General features: G+C 39.6%; 5 protein-coding genes across 18 annotated transcripts; 2 read left to right on the forward strand and 3 right to left on the reverse strand.

Moving 5' to 3' along the window:
- Positions 1-2,839: 2,839 nt before the first annotated feature.
- LOC124188765 (biotin--protein ligase-like) lies at positions 2,840-16,708 on the reverse strand. Of its 14 annotated transcripts, none has more exons than XM_046581613.1 (26): positions 16,536-16,708; positions 15,358-15,391; positions 15,150-15,295; positions 14,547-15,081; positions 14,173-14,469; positions 13,923-14,114; positions 13,269-13,378; positions 13,057-13,207; positions 10,805-12,985; positions 9,688-9,952; positions 9,513-9,623; positions 9,243-9,452; positions 8,356-9,129; positions 7,977-8,286; positions 7,819-7,910; positions 7,665-7,756; positions 7,316-7,602; positions 6,766-6,928; positions 6,383-6,691; positions 6,116-6,285; positions 5,438-6,024; positions 5,214-5,376; positions 4,814-5,034; positions 4,610-4,752; positions 4,247-4,453; positions 2,840-4,149 (listed from the first exon to the last, which is right to left on the reverse strand). In XM_046581613.1, the coding sequence occupies exons 2-7, from the start codon at positions 15,364-15,366 to the stop codon at positions 13,334-13,336; spliced, it is 1,224 nt and encodes a 407-aa protein (XP_046437569.1). In that variant the 5' UTR covers positions 15,367-15,391; positions 16,536-16,708; the 3' UTR covers positions 2,840-4,149; positions 4,247-4,453; positions 4,610-4,752; positions 4,814-5,034; positions 5,214-5,376; positions 5,438-6,024; positions 6,116-6,285; positions 6,383-6,691; positions 6,766-6,928; positions 7,316-7,602; positions 7,665-7,756; positions 7,819-7,910; positions 7,977-8,286; positions 8,356-9,129; positions 9,243-9,452; positions 9,513-9,623; positions 9,688-9,952; positions 10,805-12,985; positions 13,057-13,207; positions 13,269-13,333. The 14 variants fall into 14 exon arrangements, with proteins under 14 accessions (XP_046437569.1, XP_046437567.1, XP_046437564.1 ...); XM_046581611.1 differs by having other exon boundaries at positions 10,805-11,751; positions 11,839-11,870; positions 12,032-12,985; positions 13,057-14,114; positions 16,536-16,706; XM_046581608.1 differs by having other exon boundaries at positions 10,805-11,751; positions 11,839-11,929; positions 12,032-12,985; positions 13,057-14,114; positions 16,536-16,706.
- LOC124188939 (alpha-(1,3)-fucosyltransferase C-like) lies at positions 10,570-11,772 on the forward strand. The gene has a single exon (XM_046581876.1). The coding sequence runs from the start codon at positions 10,570-10,572 to the stop codon at positions 11,770-11,772; it is 1,203 nt and encodes a 400-aa protein (XP_046437832.1).
- Positions 12,028-12,915, reverse strand: LOC124188940 (dermonecrotic toxin SpeSicTox-betaIB3-like). Its single transcript, XM_046581877.1, has one exon. The coding sequence runs from the start codon at positions 12,913-12,915 to the stop codon at positions 12,028-12,030; it is 888 nt and encodes a 295-aa protein (XP_046437833.1).
- On the reverse strand, positions 15,430-16,541 carry LOC124188769 (smad nuclear interacting protein 1-like). The gene has a single exon (XM_046581618.1). It carries the CDS (start codon positions 16,483-16,485, stop codon positions 15,514-15,516), a length of 972 nt encoding a protein of 323 aa, XP_046437574.1. The 5' UTR covers positions 16,486-16,541; the 3' UTR covers positions 15,430-15,513.
- Positions 16,709-17,051: 343 nt separating the features above from the next.
- Positions 17,052-19,197, forward strand: LOC124188767 (sulfotransferase 1B1-like). The gene is made up of 7 exons (XM_046581616.1): positions 17,052-17,389; positions 17,715-17,811; positions 17,894-18,044; positions 18,124-18,250; positions 18,321-18,415; positions 18,499-18,679; positions 18,751-19,197. Exons 1-7 carry the CDS (start codon positions 17,146-17,148, stop codon positions 18,873-18,875), a joined length of 1,020 nt encoding a protein of 339 aa, XP_046437572.1. The 5' UTR covers positions 17,052-17,145; the 3' UTR covers positions 18,876-19,197.
- Positions 19,198-19,482: the final 285 nt, after the last annotated feature.

The raw sequence follows: 19,482 nt of genomic DNA on the forward strand, positions 1-19,482 counted from the left end.
ACAGCAACCAACAGCCTTACTCCTTAAGGTTGCGGTAAATTTCCTGATGCTAAAGAAAGTGTCATGAAGTATTGCAGTAGCGTGGTAATAGGTTATATTGATGCTTACCTTTATCATATGGGTGAATGGTGCTGAATTTAGTACGGCATTTGACGTGGTGTGGTTGGTGTTGTAGCAGTAATGGGGAAATACCTTGTCTCCACACATTTGTATTCCACGATATGTGAGCTTCACACATGAGTTTTAGGCTTTTGACAACATGATGGGTCTATTGGAGGGAAAGTGACTGAGCGCTAAGTCAGCTTTTTGGAATGACTGACAGTATGCATCTAAAATTTGAAGAAATAAGTTAGTACAGCATAAAAATAAGGAAATTAGGTCAAGATAAACCTACATATCATACGAAGTTCAATTTGGTATATGAAATCACAGGAATATAAGTATTAATTAGCATCCAATTGTTTCGCCCATTTTGCCTCGTTTCACGATGCAACAACAACAAAGGCGACAGTGGCGACATCTAGTAACGATTTTTGAATCTTAAGTTGACGATTTTGAACTTAGGATTCAAAAACTCGTTACCAGCTTTCGCCACTGTCGCCTTTGTTGTTGTTGCATCGTGAAACAAGGCAAAATGGGCGAAACAATTGGATGCTAATTAATACTTATATTCCTGTGATTTCATATACCAAATTGAACTTCGTATGATATGTAGGTTTATCTTGACCTAATTTCCTTATTTTTATGCTGTACTAACTTATTTCTTCAAATTTTAGATGCATACTGTCAGTCATTCCAAAAAGCTGACTTAGCGCTCACCGCTCAGTCACTTTCCCTCCAATAGACCCATCATGTTGTCAAAAGCCTAAAACTCATGTGTGAAGCTCACATATCATAGAATACAAATGTGTGGAGACAAGGTATTTCCCCATTACTGCTACAACACCAACCACACCACGTCAAATGCCGTACTAAATTCAGCACCATTCACCCATATGATAAAGGTAAGCATCAATATAACCTATCACCACGCTACTGCAATACTTCATGACACTTTCCTTAGCATCAGGAAATTTACCGCAACCTTAAGGAGTAAGGCTGTTGGTTGCTGTGATTCCATTTTTGCGGTTTTTATCATGAAAATCTTCAGTGTGCTTCTTAGTATAGGTAAAGATTGAAATGCTTTATTAACTGTTATATTTTCAATTCATTAATGCAATACATTTTTTTTACAGAGCACGTAATAGATCCTTAAGCCAATGCTAATGCTGACCTTTGTCCATGAAGAAAGAGGGACATCCAGCAACGTTCTGCTCCATCCTTATCTTCCCGACGTACACTCATCTAGCTTCACTGCTTTTGCTGCTACAACTTCACCGACGAGTGTCTTACTTCACCGACGAGTTGGAACACTTCAGTGGTCGCTACCCTTTGCTGATACACACCTGCAGTTACTTACCTCGGGATTATGGCCAGGTACCGGACAATTGACTTATTTTCTTAGGTTATTTACCAATAGTCTAGTTGCGTTAAACTCTGTGTCTGTGTAATAATTCCAAAATCAGGCCCTTTTTGCGCGCAAACAAAGTTTTACTTGGACGTTTGTTATTTCTAACGCTAGATGGCTTTTTGAAAATGTGCAGCTGTCAAAACAGTCAGTTTCATTACTTTGCACATCTTTTTAAACATTTATTGGCAGTTATTTTGTTGAAGAATTTAGTGATAACTAACGATAACTATTCCCCCAACAAAGCTCACTTGTTAGGTTTTCGATATTTGATTTTTTATTTCTACTTCCGGTTTACTCATTTCAGTCTGTAGTTTAGTAAATATTCATCTGACGTACGAAAGAACCACATATTCGTGATCCTCGTCAAATTTGTGGTAAAGTTCATGTTTTATTTTTTACGTTTTCGTACTTCCGGTTTCGAAAATTTTCCTGAACTATAGTTCAGGAAAATTCTCGATTTTGGCCAAATTTTGGATTTCGTTTAAATCCCACCTAATCGACCCCAAATTTCATGGGGATCACGAATATGTGGTTTATTTTGACGACAGCTCAATGGTTGAGGCGCTGTGGTTACTTCCGGTATACTTCCGGAATTTTTTTTAAAAGACTAGCAAGTGAGCTTTGTTCTGTTAACAGTTCTCAACATTGCAAGCTTGATTTAAACTTTAAAAAATTGCATATTTGAATCTTTGAGCTAAAAAACCTGATTATTGTTTCTTTCTGTATTATGTAACTTTTATTGGCATGTCAGTAAATAAGAATTGTTTTCTCTTTATTCAGGTAATGCAGAGGAAATTTCGAGAAGATGGACACCAAAACATCGCCGGTATCTCCAAAGTGTCAGCGCGGATCATCATTTGTTGTTGGTAATATGTTTGTGTTTGTGTTAGTTAACCCGTTGTCTGCCACGCCTTTGTCCTCCCCTAGCTCCTTAGCACGGGCTGCGTGCGCTGTTCGGTCTCGTGGTTTTCATGCCGCGGGGTCGGAAAGTCGCACCAGCCCAAAACTTGCCGCAAGGCGCCTGATAAGGCAATGCACTATAGGGACTTCCCCCTTGTCGATACGGTGATGGATTCTCCTGTCACCGTGTCAGCCCGGACTTGTCAGCAATGGCAAGTCCCACTTTGGTCACGGATCCTTCAGACGTGGCGCGTAGAACAGTAGAGTACAACCTACGGGTTGTATGGCGTGGCAGCCAACGGGTTAATTTAAGTGTATGTATGTATGTGATTGTAAAATGTGGTGGAATTGTGGGTGGAGGTGGGACAATAAAGCAATTCCTTTTAATGTTTTTGTGTGTTGTGTTTCATAGCTTATAATGAAAAAATGTTTAGTTCAAGACTTGTATATTTTTTATAACTTTGAAGTTTTACATAAGTTATAGGCAAGTGACTGATCAACTCCAGACCCTTCAAATAAACTTCTATGAAAAACCAAACACTATCTGCAACTCCTTTGTTACGCCAGCTGTTAACATCAAATTTCTTTAGTAAACACCACAGTACGTTTCTTTCGTAACTTGCCCTGTAAATGAAGTTCGTCCAAACACTAGAACATGTCGGAATGCAAAGCGACTAGAGCAATAGTCATCTCCAACATGCGAAATAGGAAAGATTCAATAAAAATAAAAAAACGTCGCAATGTCAAAGGCTTTTAGGTGGCAAGATAAGTCGTACAAAATGATAACCCAGGTTAAAAAAAAACTATTCCTCTTCAAAGATCAACAATTCCCAGTGACTAGTAATTATTAAGATATGACCGACAAATCTGAACATTATTAAAATTGAAAATTCGACTCTAGTATTTAGAAACGTCCCTGTAATAAGTGGGAGAAGCGTAGGGTGTGGTGTAATATTCAGGTGCCTTGTGGTGTAGTAACTCGGGATAGAGTAATACTTCGGAGCTTCGGTGTAGTTGGTCGGAGCAGCGGAAGTAGTGTTATAATACTCAGGTGCCTTGGTAGTGTAGTACATAGGGGCCTCGGTGTAGTAGCTAGGTGTAGCTAGGTGTAGCGTAGGTTGTGGTGTAGTAAACTGGAACCTCGGTGTAGTATTCCGGTTCAACGTAGTACGCAGGAGCAGCCGCTGTGTAGTTAGTCGGGGCTGCGTAATACTTGGCCGCCTCAGTTGTAGTTGTGTAGCTTGGGGCAGAGTAATACTTCGGGGCTTCGGTGTAGTGGCTCGGGGAAGCACAAGTTGTGGTGTAATACTCTGGAGCCTCGTTGGTTAGTACTTGGGTGGCTCGGTGTAGTGTTCAGCCGCTTTAGTGGTGTAATAAGTTGGAGCCTCGGTGTAGTAGCTAGGAACTAGGTAATACTTGGGAGCCTCGGTGTAGCAAGCTGGGTAACATACGTGTAGTACTCCGGTGACTTGGTGGTGTAGTACTTGGGAGCCTCGGTGTAGTACGTTTGATGATGTAACTCGGGGCAGCATTAGCTGCGGTGTAATACTCTGGAGCCTTGGTGGTGTAGTAATGGTGTGCCTCAGTGTAGTAACCGGTTCTTGCGAATGTTGTCGTTGTTTAGTAAGGCGGCGGCGTGGTAATTTGGTATCCGCCATACCCAGGAGACATCTGTACACCAGTGATCGACCCAGCCTTCAACGACACGGCAAACAGCAACATCACGACATCACAATCAACTATGTGGTAAATAATTTGAACATTAATATTCAATATGGTACATAAACAGATAAAAAACAAATAATTTATGCAAACTCCATGAAACAGACTATTTACCGATTGCGTACTAATAATACGACGAAGAATGCACTTGGTGACAGTGCACTGCAGTTGTTCATCCGTGTTTCGTTGCCAGTATTCTTCTCTCCAGCCAATCGCCCTAATACAACAGCATGGTGGTGATGTTTAATACGATGACGAACCAATTTGCTCACAATCTTGATCACAAAACAAGGCAGCATCTCCAGTCTAATAAAAAATAAACTCCAAAACCAATAATTAGAATCTAATTTAACAGGAGCTTCATATCTACCAACTACTGAACTACCTAACAACAACATCAGAGCAGTCGATGTTGGTTAAGTTATAATCACAAGTATTACAATTAATATGAAATGAAAAATGTTCAAGGATTCTTACCAACCGGACGTTTGGTCGTGCTTCAAGCTCAGCATTGACTCGATAACCACCAAAATTGGAATCTATTTCAATCCAAAAGCGACAGCCAAATCCGTGTTTACGTTCAAACCGACAGCAGCGACGACATGGTCAGTTTAAATTTGCTGAAATAATTTTTAGATTTTTATAAACATCGCTAAGACATGTATTGAAATAATTAATTACCTTTTGACCATCGTTTAAGGTCAATGCGACCTTGTTGTCTTCCAGACTTACATCCTCAACATTTGCTTTGGGCAACACATAAACGTCTTCCGCTTCCACCTTCTCGAAAGTCCATTGGCTCAAATAGTTAGGGAGGACTGGGCCATAGATGTTGCGTCACTTGCTCGTGGACATCTTTAGGGGCACCGCTCAGGGGTTTGGCAAAGATTTTCGTTTACCACCTAGCAAGAAAATAACGCCATTTTTAGAGTAATTCGTAATTATAGAAATAAATAGCTACAGTTTAAACAGGCTCTCAGATACTATCTAGCAGGAAGATTATCAAGGTTATTCAACAATCCATTAAGGTGTAATCATTGAGACTTTTAAATACGAATTTCGTTGAGCATAAAATGTTTACCTGTGGCAATAAGGCACTTGTCGTAGGTGATGGTACGGCCATCATGAAGTTAGGCTTTCCGACCAACAATGTCAAGTTTAACGACGCGTTGTCAACGTACGACTGCAACGCCGCCGCTATCTTAAAGGGATTGCAATAGAATTCGTCTTGTTCGAAAAAGAGACTAGAAAGAAAAACGTGTCACAAGTACATGTTCCAAAAAATTACAATAATAAAGAGCTCACCCTCGCTCTTTGCCGTTCCACTATTTGAAACTAAGTTTATTCGAAACTTCGGGGCTGCCTTGTAGGGCGGCGGAGATGCTCACTGGACTGATTTCCATCGTACTTGGGCGCCACTGTGTTCGACCGCTTTGGTAAGGTAATAAAGCTGGAGCCTCGGTGTCGCAGGTGGGGGCAGCATATATAGTCGTGTAGTAGTCCGGTGCCTTAGTGCTGTAGTACTTTGGAGCCTTGGTGTAGTACTTGGGACAGTATAGGTAGTTGTGTAGACTCAGGTGCCTTGGTGGTGTAGTACTTAGGAGCCTCGGAGGTGTGCACATGCGATTTGGTAGTGTAGCTCGGGGAAGAATAAAACTTCTGGTCTTCGGTGTAATAGCTCGGAGCAGCATAAGTTGTGGTGGACCCTTGGTGGTGTAACTGTAAACCTAACTGTGCAACCTCGGTGTAGTAACTAGTCGTTGCGTATGTTGTTGTGTAGTAAGGCGGCGGCGTTGCGGTTTGGTATCCGCCATACCCAGCGGCATCAGCACACCAGTGGTCAACCCAGAAATCGACGAAACAACCAATAGCTGCACGACGCCATAGTTATGCTAGACAATATTCAATTATAACGAGAATATTATCAAATAGAAAAAAATGTAAATTGATACAAATTTCTACGTAAAAATACAGAATATTTACCCGTGATTGTGACTGCGACCTATTAATACGACGAAGAATGCAGTTGTTGACGGGTCGGAGATGCTCACTTGATTGACTTCTGTCGACTTTTCTCTTTCCTTTTATACAAATTTCTCTCGTAGTCGACATCAACGATACAACGCCCGACAGCAACACAACGCCATAATTAACTATACAATACACGATTTGAAAATTATTAATTAGTCATATCAACAACTGAAAACAAGATAGAATTATTCACGACTTGAAATAAAAATGAACATTTACCCATGATTGCGAACTGATATTACGACGAAGAATGTCCGAAGAATGGAGTTGTTGCCGGGTCGGAGATGCTCACTCGACTGGTTTCAATCGCCTTTTCTCTCTCCTTTTATCCGATTTTTTCCTCACCCTCACCTCCTAAGCCTTGCGGCTATTGGACCTTTTTGATAATGAAGCAACACGTGTCGTTCTCACCCAACCTCTACACCACTGCATGACACGTTTTACGTTATGATCTCCGTGAACTTCGAGCGTCAAGGCCATAGAAAATGACCTTTTTCTTTCTGCAGGTTGACGTTGCCGGGGATGGGTCTACAAAAACCAATATCAAAATACATATCAAATCATAAATGATAATGGCTTAAATTTTAGACTTAAAAAAATACCACATTTGACATTTGAGTCATTTGACTAGTTTCTTCGGTGAATGAATAAATCTTCCATTTCGAACCGTTTGAAGGACATTCGGCTTTTTTTTTTAATATTCTACTGCAAACTTATCTAAGTTTCAAACACATAATCCTTGCACCTGCGGTCGGAAATGAAAATCTAAAAAAAAAAGATAAAAAAAGGTAAATTATTAATATAAAAAAATACAAATCAAAGCTTCTCATAAAACGGTTGAATAAAATCAATAAAATAAGAAATTAGACGCAATTTCTATAGCTCGAATCTCGATAGACTGTCAGAGTTCGTCCGCTATGTTACAACGCACAACTCATAAATGAAGTTAAATGATCCTAAGTAACCATCCAGGAGAAGCGGGGGGAATGGTATTTCCACAACTGATTTAGGAGTATCTAAAACGCAAATCAAATGATTGATTGACAATACCTAAACTCTAGGGCTATGGATTTTGTAACCGCAAATCAACAATGAGATCCTACTGGCAGCTATTTAACATAAATGAATAACATTTACAGGAGCTACCCTTACCCTGTCTTTTACATTGACAGATCTACCATCTTGAATAGTTGATGAAATGATGACCGCCGGAACCTATCGCGTGTCGTTTGATGCTGCATGAACAAAAGGGGAAAAAATTCACCCTGTTACATGACCAACGCGTTTCTGCCACAATAAAGTATTTGCAAGTAAAACAATGTTTTGACACTCGCTTTGTTTTCGTTGCTAAGCAGTGAAATGTGTTGAAATTTGGGTTTTGCTCTTCACACCGAATGTAGACGGAAAGGACTCGGCTCGGATATATAAAGGATCGTTGGCTGCAAACAAATTCACATTATTTTCTGCGAAAGCAAAAGCTTCATGTCGTATCTAGCATTACCTTTTTTAATATTTTTGTTTCATTTGGTTTAGCGTTTCGTTTAGCGACTCCTTGTCACCAAAATCCCTCAATGGACAACACCTCCGCGTCATCTGGGTAATACAAACAATTGAATTTGTAGCTTTAGCAATTTGACTAACATGTAATTACGTACCCTCGTTTAAGCCTTCCGAATCTTGAATTTCAGCAACGTCTTCTTAGTTTCACCGGTGGATCAAGTCTAAGGAACAGCGGCAAACGAATCAACTGAAATGAAAACGGAGATAATAACTTAAAGTCAATAATTAAATGAGACTGTACATCAAGCATTACCTCAACGGCGATACAGGTAGCAAGAGACGACATATCGACAAAATGCTGCCGATAAAATAAGCCCGACAGCCATCAGGCAACATCGACTATTTTGCACAACACTGCATATACTGCATGGACACCAACATAGGCAAATGACACAAAAATACCTCATTGTTTTTAAAAGTAAAAGCGAAAAACACCGTCAGGCGTCAGCAACATTCCTACATTTCCGTCCAGTGTCTCAAAAGCAATGGCGTATTTCGACTCCCTCACGAACAGACACTCCGGCACCTGGTGGACACAATGTTACACACCTTTTGACTACTACCTAGTGTGAAAAAAATAAAGAATTAGAGAATGAAGATGGACTAGGCAATTCTTTAGAAAAGAAACATACCAAAATGGAACAAGTGCAAAAACACAAAAATAAGCTTAGTATATTGTTTCGTTTTTGATGATGATGGAAATCATAGAATTGGGCTGCTGGTGCCAAATCAAAAAGATTTGTGGTATGTTTCCAAAGTATTAACAGTTTCACCACAGACTAAGATTTTTTTGAGCCAGCTGATTGATTCTGCTCCCGAACAATCTTTTGTCATTGAGTTCCAAAATAAATAAAGAGATTTTGATTTGCTTGCAAAGCATTATGTTCCGCCAGCTTACATATGTTAAAATGTTGATTTTTGATGATAATACAAAAATATCCGGTTTACTTTATTTCAATTTTACACATCGGAGTTACCAATTAGAAAGGTTAAATGCGGTTAAACAACTTCACTAGATTCCTAGAATGACATACAGCAATTTTAGTAGAGGCAAAGCAAACAGAGGAGGGCTAGTTAACTTATTAAACCATTCAAAAACAAAACATCACATTTTTCGCACCGCACCACTTGTCTAGCTACCTTGACATCAATTTTCTTGAAAGACTAGAGTTCCAAATTTAAAAAAAAAAAAAAAAAAATCGTTAATTTGGAACTTCTACTTCTAGATAGCACATTTGTTCAATTTTATCAGTTCTTAAAAGAGATAAGGTAGCGACGAGATAAGTCGTTGTTTTAATTTAAAGTCGGAAGCAAATCTTGGGTTGGAAAAGGGTTAACTAAGGTATTAGAGGGGACATCTTCTGCGCGGGTAATGAAGGCATGCAAAGCAGAATGTAGCAATCCACCTGATTAAAAAGTTGAAAATAGGCATATATATTAGTTTGCAGAATGGAATGTAAGAAATTTATGTAAGAAATAATTAAAAATAAAATAATTAAAAATAAAAGAACAATCAAACCTGCACAGAAGCAGAGTAGCAAAAAGAGGAAAACCATCAGGATATTTCGACTCTTGCATTGTTGCCCCACTTGCCTGCATAGATTTCTCAATTTGGTTATTCCTCGACTTTGGAGAACACAAGTATCAAGCAATAAAGAGTAGAAAGTGATATAGTCAATCCACCATGCAAGGATTAATACGATTCCCTTCAGCTTGGAAAAAGCAACACCTTAAAATTTTAAAATATTGTAAGTACTCGTAGCATTTGTTTATATATATTAAATGTTACTTGAGAAACAGTAGGCGGCAGATCTGTAGCTCTTAGGTGGTGTATTCAGGTGGTATGTTTCAACGCTTTCATCATCAGCCTCAGGAGCATTTCCATAGCTGGTATTTAAATCTAATAAATCCACAATAAAAATCAAGTAAACTTGCAACTAAAATATTTATAATAATAGTTATACCTGGAGTTTTTCCAAAGCCATGACACATTTCAATCGACTGGTTTGACATGTTTGGCATGCAAATTACTCTTTCTAGAGTTAATTGTCTTGATGCAGTAACTATTTGCCTAAGTGAAATCTGTTTTCCAAACGGATCCCGGAACGAGACCCTCACTCCTCCACTGGCAACACTACACTGAAGCAGCGTGGTCCAAAACGAAATCTGCAAATCTCCCTCCTTCCTTCCCAGGACTACCGTCACTGCTAGGACTCAATAGCTCAATCCCTAAACACACACAAAACAAAATTGCAGGTTGCAGCCCACTAGAGACACAGTGAGACATAGAGAGCATGTATGCATTCAGGACGATGCCATCAATTCGTTAAAGTTCTTGCTGTCGTGCAATTTGAACATGAAAACAATGAAACCAAAAAACATTTTCTTGTTGACATATCATACCGTAAATGACCCAGTATAAATGGTGTGTATAAGTACGTACGTATTTGGGGCTTATATGTGTATGACTGTATGGCTATCATTACTTACCCACCGCAGGTCTGTCAATACAAGCATTTCACTTTCATCGGTCAATTACCTCAGGACTGAATCGTGAAGTATTTAACGAACGGTTAACGTTTGTTGAATCCTGTAGCAGATGTGTTGGTTAAACACGGTTACATCTGGTTTGTCAAGTCTGTCAGAGCCTGACTATCGCCAGTCGTCTGATTTATTATAAGCTACGCTTTGAAAGACTACATTAAAACCTCAGTCACGCCGATCCAATAGACGGTGACTGAAATAGTGAAATGTTTCGATATCGTTTTATTGCTCAAGGAGGCACAGTACTTGGTCTAATTTCTATAACACTAGCGTGTTTCCTTGGGGCTTTTTGGTTAAATCGTATGTCAGACAGTCAAAGTGCACTTGGTCAACCGAATGAGGAATCGGCATTTCGGTTCCATGTTCTAGAAAACAACAAGAAGATGCAGTCGGACATTCAGTGGAAGACAATCCTTTTCTGGAATGAAGCATATGCTGGAAATAAAACTTTTGACATTGGGATTGGAAAAGATAAGTTTTTAAAAGCCAACTGCCCAGTTTGGCAGTGTAAAACGACAAGCAATCGAAAAATTTTACCTATTGAAAGCTATGATGCAGTGGTATTTAATCAGCGAAAATGGACTCCAACGGATCTCCCGGTCAATCGGTCACGTCATCAGCGTTACATCTTTTGGAGCAGAGAATCGCCAGGTTGGCGTTACGTCAATACAAACACCATGGCCGAATTTTTCAACTGGACAATGACGTATCGTTGGGACTCGGATATTGCTTATCCTTACGGATGGATAACTTTGACGAATCCAATTATTGGGACGAAACTCTCTGACACGCACGAATTGGAACAACTTATTGCTGAAACCCATTTCGATTCAACAATCAGTTACACAGCCGGAAAAACAAAAAAGGTCGCTTGGTTCGTTTCCAATTGCAAATCTTTAAGCGCTCGAAACGAATACGTCGATCGACTGAAAACTTTTATCGACGTCGATATTTATGGGGAGTGCGGGAATATGAGTTGCTCTCGTTCAAATCCGGAATTTTGTCGCAAAATGTTGGAGCGCGATTACAAATTCTACCTCTCACTGGAAAACACACTGTGCGAAGATTATGTCACGGAAAAGTTTTTCGATCAGATGCGCTACCACATAATTCCGATCGTCTTTGATCTACACGGCCACCACGCACGAATGGCTCCCCCACACTCTTACATTAATGCAGCCGATTATCAGTCCGTCCGGGAGCTGGCCGATTATCTGACTTTGCTAGATGGAAACGACACACTTTACAACGAGTATTTTTGGTGGAAAAAGCACTATGTCGTTAACAATAACGACGACGGAATAAAACGGAGCATGTGTGAACTTTGCCGTATGCTTCATGTTCCCAATAAGCCTGGCAAAATTTACAGCGACATGACTAATTGGTGGGACATCCAGGCTACCTGTCAAACAATAACATTTTCCGATGAAACGGAATTCGCCGAAGAGTCTGATGGAGAGGACGTGTGGGAGGCCGAGCCAATGCTTGTAAGGTGGTTCGGGTAAAAAAAAAATAAAATGAAATAAAATAAAATTGATGCAATAATATTAAATCAGTAAAAATTCTCATACCGATATTGTCGAACTTTCATCATATCTGTAAACTGATATTAAACGCTGTTGAAAATAAATGATTTATTTCATGGAACCTTAAGAGACATGGCTCCACAAATTAAATTTATATTTAAATACATAGACGTCATATGCAAAATAGATTCCTTAGTAATCAATCATAAATACAATTTTCAAAATATGTTTATCTTACCAAGTGGTTCTGAATGCTGCGCCGGGTAAAGGGATGTTGTCAAGACCGATTAGTTCAACAGCCACTTTAGGTCTATTTGTTAAGATGAAATCTACACCTGCTTCCAGGTAATGAGCCATGGTGGATTTTCGATCGACAGTCCACACGCCTACAGCAGCGTACGCCTCTGCATCTAGGCTGTATTGAATGGCATCGTCAAATGCTGACGGCAACATATGAAAACAAGCAGATATTCCAGTATCGTAAACGATATTGTTGGTCTCCAATTCAAGCGAAAGCTTCAACACTTGATTTGCTCTTCTCCCCTCATTGTCAATGGTGTAGAAATAACGATCCGCGTATTTGGATTTAGAGGCTTCTTGTAGGGCACCACGCAGGTAATCGACCCGTGAGATAGTCAGACATCCGAGAAGAATTTGACCGCGGAATCCTCTTGCTAAAACTTTCTCGTTAAATAGTCGCACTACATTGGCCCCCGCCTCGGCGTAATTTCCCACTGAATTGTCAAGTTTCGCGTCGACGTAAATAACTGCCAGACGTGAAGAGATAATCTCATGACTAGACAAGAACTTAATCATTTCCGCAACGGAGGTGGAGGCTGAACAATCTTCACCGAGAACTTTGCATCCGTTGTGTCGAAATGTTGAAAAATCCAATAGGCAACTACAGTCACAAGGGAAGCCGTGATGAAAGTTACTGGGGCGAGTGCCGTTAAACTTCAAATCAATCTCGATACTATTAGCGCCTTGATCCAAAGCCCATCGAATAGAATTTGGTGTGTTGACCATGTGAGCGATGACGCTTACGGGACGCGAGGCTTCGACCGGGTAGTTGTTGATTACGGAGCAGAAAATTAGCAAAGACGTGGGGAATATTATGTTCATTCTGTTACTATTCGCGTACCTAACTTGCTGATGTATTGATTAGGTTTTGTTTGGTATTGGTACAGTGCTCCTACAACGAGATAAAAAAAAGAATTACGTTAAGGATAAGATAGCAACAGAATTTATGTTAGTATGCCTTACCAAAAGTGTGACTGCTAGCAAAAAGCACGAACCCAGAAATGGACCATATTTTGATTTCGTACTTTCAGACTCTATTGGAAGAAAAGTTTCAGGGCAACAAGCTTAAGTGATATACGCAGTTCAGTGCTCGAGAAAACCAAACAATGGACGACTAATGCAAAAGGTAAAGGATGACCGAGAATGAACTCAAAGATACCGTTATTCGAACTCACCAACCCAAACTAACGAGGAAGTGAATAAAAAAAATAAAAGGATCTCAATCTGGGTCAGTCACCCCTTAATAACCTCCGTCTCGCGAATCTTCATTTATCGTATCACTTTCCTAAAAGAAAATATAAGATTAATCGAAGACAATTTCTTGTTTGCTACTGCCCAAATTTGAACGTGTAAAAACTACCCAACATTTTCCAAAATATAACAATATACTACTTAGCTGCCTGCAACGCGGTTTATTATACCATGAAGAAATGATCAAGGAATAACACTCGCTTTAAATATTTATAAATCTACAATTTCAAACTGATCAAGATTGGACGGTAGGCTACTTAGCGTATCAGTTTGGGGACCAACAATCCATTAAGCATGTCAAAAGAATTGCCGTCTGGATGCACCGTGATGCTAGGTCCCTCCCGGGGTTGTACACGTAGAAAACCATGTTCATCTATTCCTAAAATTTGAGCTGTAACAGTTTCATCGTCGGCAGTCAAGACAGTTACTTCAGTTCCTTTGCTATGAAGCCAGTGTTGGTGATATAACGCCAGAACTTGGTTCAGTCGGCCACAAGAGATTGAATCCACTAAATTTTCTAGTTGATTGAATACGGCAGCAAGAAAGTGTTCCAATGAAAGTGGGCGGGTTTCTCCTACCTGGCGGATGAGATCATTAAGACACAACGTCGGTCGTTGATTGTTCAGATTTACACCACAACCGATGGCTGCCATGACTATTGATCCCATTATGGAAGTGGTCACTAAAACACCACCAATTTTAGTACTCATTTTTCGAGAGACATCTTGATGGTAGACATCGTTGGGCCATTTTACTCCCAGCTGCAACTCCTGTTGTGAATTTTTCATTAAATTATTAAGAAATAATGATAAAAGTAGGTCAAATTACGTGGCAGTGTGGGAGACCTTTAGCTGCTAATACTATTGCCAATGCAACAATGTGTTGAAGAAGAGGCAAGTGCCTTCCGAGTTCCGACTGCAAAGGAAACCGCATCCGCAAGGAGAACATGGCGCAACCTTCAGGACTCATCCAAACATTACCACTTCGTCCTCGACCTTGACTCTGACGTCGGGCAATCACGACCAAACCATCTGGAAATGAATCACATCCCTCCAAAACCGAGTGGGTAGATCCAACCACATCGAAATACAGGCCTGTTCGACCCAAGACTTTGGTCTTCAGCATCTTTAAGATAGAAAGAGAATGAAATTATGGAAGCAAAATGATTTAAAGATAGAAGAAAAAACTACTGGTTAAGTTACATCAAAATAATCGCGTTGGTTAAATCTTGAGCTTTGGTTTCTGCGAATATTTATCGGTGGTTCTTGCTTGTTTGTCGAAAATGACTTGGTGAGCTCAACAGTCATCATATCAGGGGACTGTCGGCCAAAATTACGGAAAAAAGCTTCTTGGTGATAAGGTTCAGCGATTAAATGGCCAACCATTTGCTGTGATTCAATACGAGCCTCCTGTTGACTTTTGACTTGTGTCTTAATGTGGAAGTGAAGTTCTAGAATATGTGGAAGTACTTGAGCGAAATCAAGCTTGTCGACTGGTGAGACTAGTAAGCCTTGATCAGATACGTACTTTGTAACGCCATTCACTTGGGTTCCATTCAGCCATTTTGGAGAAAAAGGGTGTAGGGAAAGACATTGACCACCCTTCTTGATGTACTCTTCCAGCGGATCGTGCAAGTCATTATCAGACCATCGAGAAGCAAGTACTAGGAGGCTTGTGTTGCTTAGCCAAGCTTTTTTAGAACGAAATGAGAGTTCATCGAGATGGTAAAGGGCATAACTGTCAATCAATGTTACATTGTTTAAGATCAAGAATCCAGATATCAAATGTCTATACTGTTTATATACCAATCCGGCTCTAGTGTGGATTCAAAGAGGGCTCGATATTGCTGAAAAACTTCTTTGTCACTCGTACATATTAGAATGTTGGGCGGTCTTGCTGAGGAGGCCAGCAGTCGTTCCACAGGTCTCATGACACCAGCAATTTTGGTTACCTGTTACCAACTGGTTGTAAAAATTGCTTTAGTTATAAATTTGAATTAACGTGACAACTTACGAATAACATGAACAGCCCCACTGATGTGTGAAACCTGGAAATGAAATGAAAGAACACTTAAAGACGATTGAATACCTTTCGCAGAAACATTAAGTGTATTGCGGCGTTCAAAAAAGAAAATTGTTATGATACAAAACATTGCTGGTCACCAACGTGTCACTGCCCCACTCCCATATCGTCCAAACTAGCATCTGTTTTGCTTTCTTCATGAAGGAGAACATATTCGCGGGAACTGAAGCCAAACTTCACCACATCCTTCTCGAACAATTCGACGTAACGTTTGGATTCAATTTTTTGATTATTTACAAAAGTACCATTGGCTGCTTCCAGATCAATAATATATGGCCGGACAGTACGTCCTGCAGTTCCATCAGGCCGTTCGTAGTTTACCAACCGAAATTGGATCGCAGCGTGCTGTTTCGAGCAAGAGGGATGGTCGATTGGAATATCAGCAACTTTACGATCTCTTCCGATTAAGTAGGCGCTTTGACGGTGAAGGTACAACGTAGGCAATGCCTCTTCCCCTTTAAAGACGTAAAAACGCCACCGTCGCTTGGGAATTCTGGCTTCAGGTGGTTCACTGTATTTGACCACCACACCATTGAAAACATTCTTCTCTTCAGTCAATTTTCCTGATAGACCAAAGTTGGGTTTTTGCTTTTCAACGAGTGTTCCTTCTTCTTCTTCATCTTTAACTTGTTGGCCATACTGGTAGTTGGCTGCTTCAGCATCTTCACTTCGGGGGCTTTTGCGTCTCTGCTTAAAAGGTCTTGGTGGTCGATCTTCTGAATGTGGTTGCTCATGCCGTCTTGAAGGCCCTTCATTGTGTTGTGGACGTCTGAAACTTTGTTCATCATCACTAACTGGTTCTTTCTTGATTTTAACTGGAATTGGTGGGTCATTTCTTCGATTACTTTCTTTGTGTGAAACTTGTGAATCATGTCTCCTGCTGTCTGATTTCCGACTTCTTTCATAGTCATCACTTCTTGAATGGTAATGGTCGCTTCGTGAAGATTTTCGTGGTGGGGAAGAGTCACGTTCTTCACGACGTCTGTGAGTCTTGCCTCTTTCATGGCCTCGTTCGTGGGACCTTTTGGGACTCCTCTCGTCTTCGTTGTGCTTTACCATGGCGATCCAAACGAAATAAAACAAGATATGCACAAGTACTCTCTAATTACCTTAATGTTTCTGGCGTATTTCTCAAAAAAACGAGATCAATTCAATGTTTCAGTTTCAGTTTGATACAACTCGTTTCTCGGCTTGTCAACATGAAATGGTGTCGCAACTCGTAACCGTTGCCAGATTTACTTTCATCCACCACCTGTAAACGGCTAGCCGCTAGCGGTCCGCCGTCCGCGGACCTGCTCTCTGCTGCCTCACTGCCTGCTCTTTAATGTATTTATATTCTCATTTTTTTATGTAATGTTTTAGAAATTGAGTAATGCTTATGTATGCCAAATTGAGAATTTTTGTAATCGATTACAGCATAACATTTTCGAAATCAAAATTATGTTGTTAGAGAAGTATATTTTTCTTTTGCTCGTTGGGTCGTTGTAAAATATTTAAATAAATATTATCAAATATCTGATATTGTAATACATATTTACGTGGATTTAATAATTTTGCATTTGATTTAACGACGAAAACCAAATCGTTAAAATTTGATGTGGCACTCGCTGAGTCGCTGTTGAGTATAAAAAAGGAGGCCACGGTGTCATTCAGTCGTCGCGGTCTTTGTTCGATCCTTTTTGCCGTTGCGTTTTCATTTGTTGTCTGAGCTCTCGCACGATGACAAACCCCGAAAATCCTTCAGTTCCTCCCGAAGTTGTTCCAGAGTGGAACATAAAATTCAATCCTGTAGAAGTGAATGGAGACTTGAAAGAACACTTCACAAACTACGAGCAGCATGGACTGATGAAGAGCGAACCTGGTGGTTTTCTCTTAACGGATGAGTATGCACGCCATGCCAAAGAAATTTCACGTTTTCAACCAAGAAGCGACGACGTTTGGGTAGTAACCTTTCCAAAATGCGGTAAAATCCTTTTTCAATCATTTTTAAGATTTTTTTTATGTAATAGCTACATTTTTATAAAATAATAATTCGTAAAAATAAATATCCTAGTGGTATTTGTTTAGCAATTACTGCTATTACGTCACAATTTATTTCTTTGTCATCAATTTTTTTGGCCGTAGCCTTGAAAGTCTAGTAGCCAAATGGCAACCTTGTATTTCTCCCCGCCTATTTTAAAACACATAGTTTGAAACAAACAAATACAAATCTCTCGGATCTTGAAAGTGTTAACTTTTCGTATTCTCCCGCACATATAAAATTGATAACTTTGAATTTGTTTACTTAGGAACGACGTGGACACAGGAATTAGTGTGGATGATTCTCAACAATTGTGATCCAATTGGATCTAAGGCACCACTAATAGTTCGGTCACCCTTTCTAGAGTATGTCAGTTGTTGGGATGTCATTGAGAGCTTTAACAAGACATTTCCGTTTTCGGTTTATGAACTATATGGACTCTTTAAGGTTCCCATACATGATTGGTAGCTGTCTTCCACCAGAGCACAGCAAAATGCTGATTACACTTGATAAGGTTGAGCAAATGCCTTCACCAAGAGTTATTAAAAGCCATCTGCCATTTTATCTTCTTAATCCGAAGTTATTGGATACTTGCAAGGAAATCTAGTTCCCTTAATCATATTTGTAAACCGTAGGCGATTGGTTGTTACTAATATTTTATCTGCTGTGTTTTGCAGGTGGTTTATGTAGCCCGTAATCCAAAAGATGTCATTGTTTCATATTTTCATCATCACAAACTGATTCAGTTTCATAATTTTACTGAAGATGTTGAAAAATTCGCCCGATACTTTATGGATGATGAACGTAATCTATATTATTTTCAAATTGATATTCTAAAACGTACCGTGGTTTTATGAGCATGTTGTTGTTTCAGTCCTGTTCTCTCCTTTCTTCCCTCATATTATTGAAGCCTGGAACAAACGCCACAACCCAAACATGCTCTTTCTCTTCTACGAAGATCTTAAAAAGGTACAGGTCGCGGATTTTCTTTTGAGTCAGCCGTCGCATTGGACAAGACGAATATTTGAATAATAATAATGACACGTTAATAGGATTTACTTGGAGAAATTAAGAAGGTCGCCACATTTCTTGACAAATCTCTGTCGGAAGAGCAACTTAAAAATCTCAAAGAACATTTAAAATTTGATACTTTTTCGAAGAACGAGTCAGTCAACATGGAAATGGCCAAAAAGTTAGGCGGATTCAATCCCGATGGTCACTTCATTCGCAAAGGTAATTAACCTAGTTCTACAGCCATAACAATGATAAGTTGTACCAACTATTCTTTACTTCGGTGGCTGCAGGGAAAACTGGTGATTGGAAAAATCATTTCGGCCCAGAGGTGAATAAGAAAATCGATGAGTGGATGGAAAAAAACTTGAGTGGCACTGACCTCCAGTTTACAACAGAACTTGAATTCCAAGATTAATACTACTCGCTAATACTGCAAATGTTCAGTGCAATATTGTTTTGAACAATTACGTATTATATCATTGCTTCAGCATAACAACATTACGGTTCGACTGCTTACCGTGAAACACGTACACTCTAATTTCGCTTGCCAGTACATCTAACTTGTCTTTGAAAAATCACCTCTTCAACCATTTAAAAAATCAAATCAATTGGGCGGCGTAAAAAAAAAAAAAACATTGATGACCCAAAACGATTCGTATTACCCACATTCGTATTGCCCGTATTCAGCACTGTAATTCGTTCTTTGGAAAAATAAAAATAAATATATTCTTATGTAATTGAATAAAAGTTGTCGAAAAATAAAAATCAAACAACGTCCAAAGCTTGTTGGCAGGTCTTGAATCCCCGAGATAAAAAATTGATAATCCTGTAAAAACGTGAAGTGATTTTTAGTTGTTTTTGACAGTCATAAAGGAAGTACTATCTTTAACTCAAGATATGTGGAACCATTCGCGTAGCATGAGGGGGCGTAAGAAAAATGAAGCGACATAGCGGTCGGCTTTTTTCACTGTTTTAAAAAGGTATTGTAGATTATACTGTAACTGCACTATGCACTCTCACTG

Source organism: Daphnia pulex, chromosome 2, assembly GCF_021134715.1.
Source record: "Daphnia pulex isolate KAP4 chromosome 2, ASM2113471v1".
NCBI classification, from domain to species: domain Eukaryota; kingdom Metazoa; phylum Arthropoda; class Branchiopoda; order Diplostraca; family Daphniidae; genus Daphnia; species Daphnia pulex.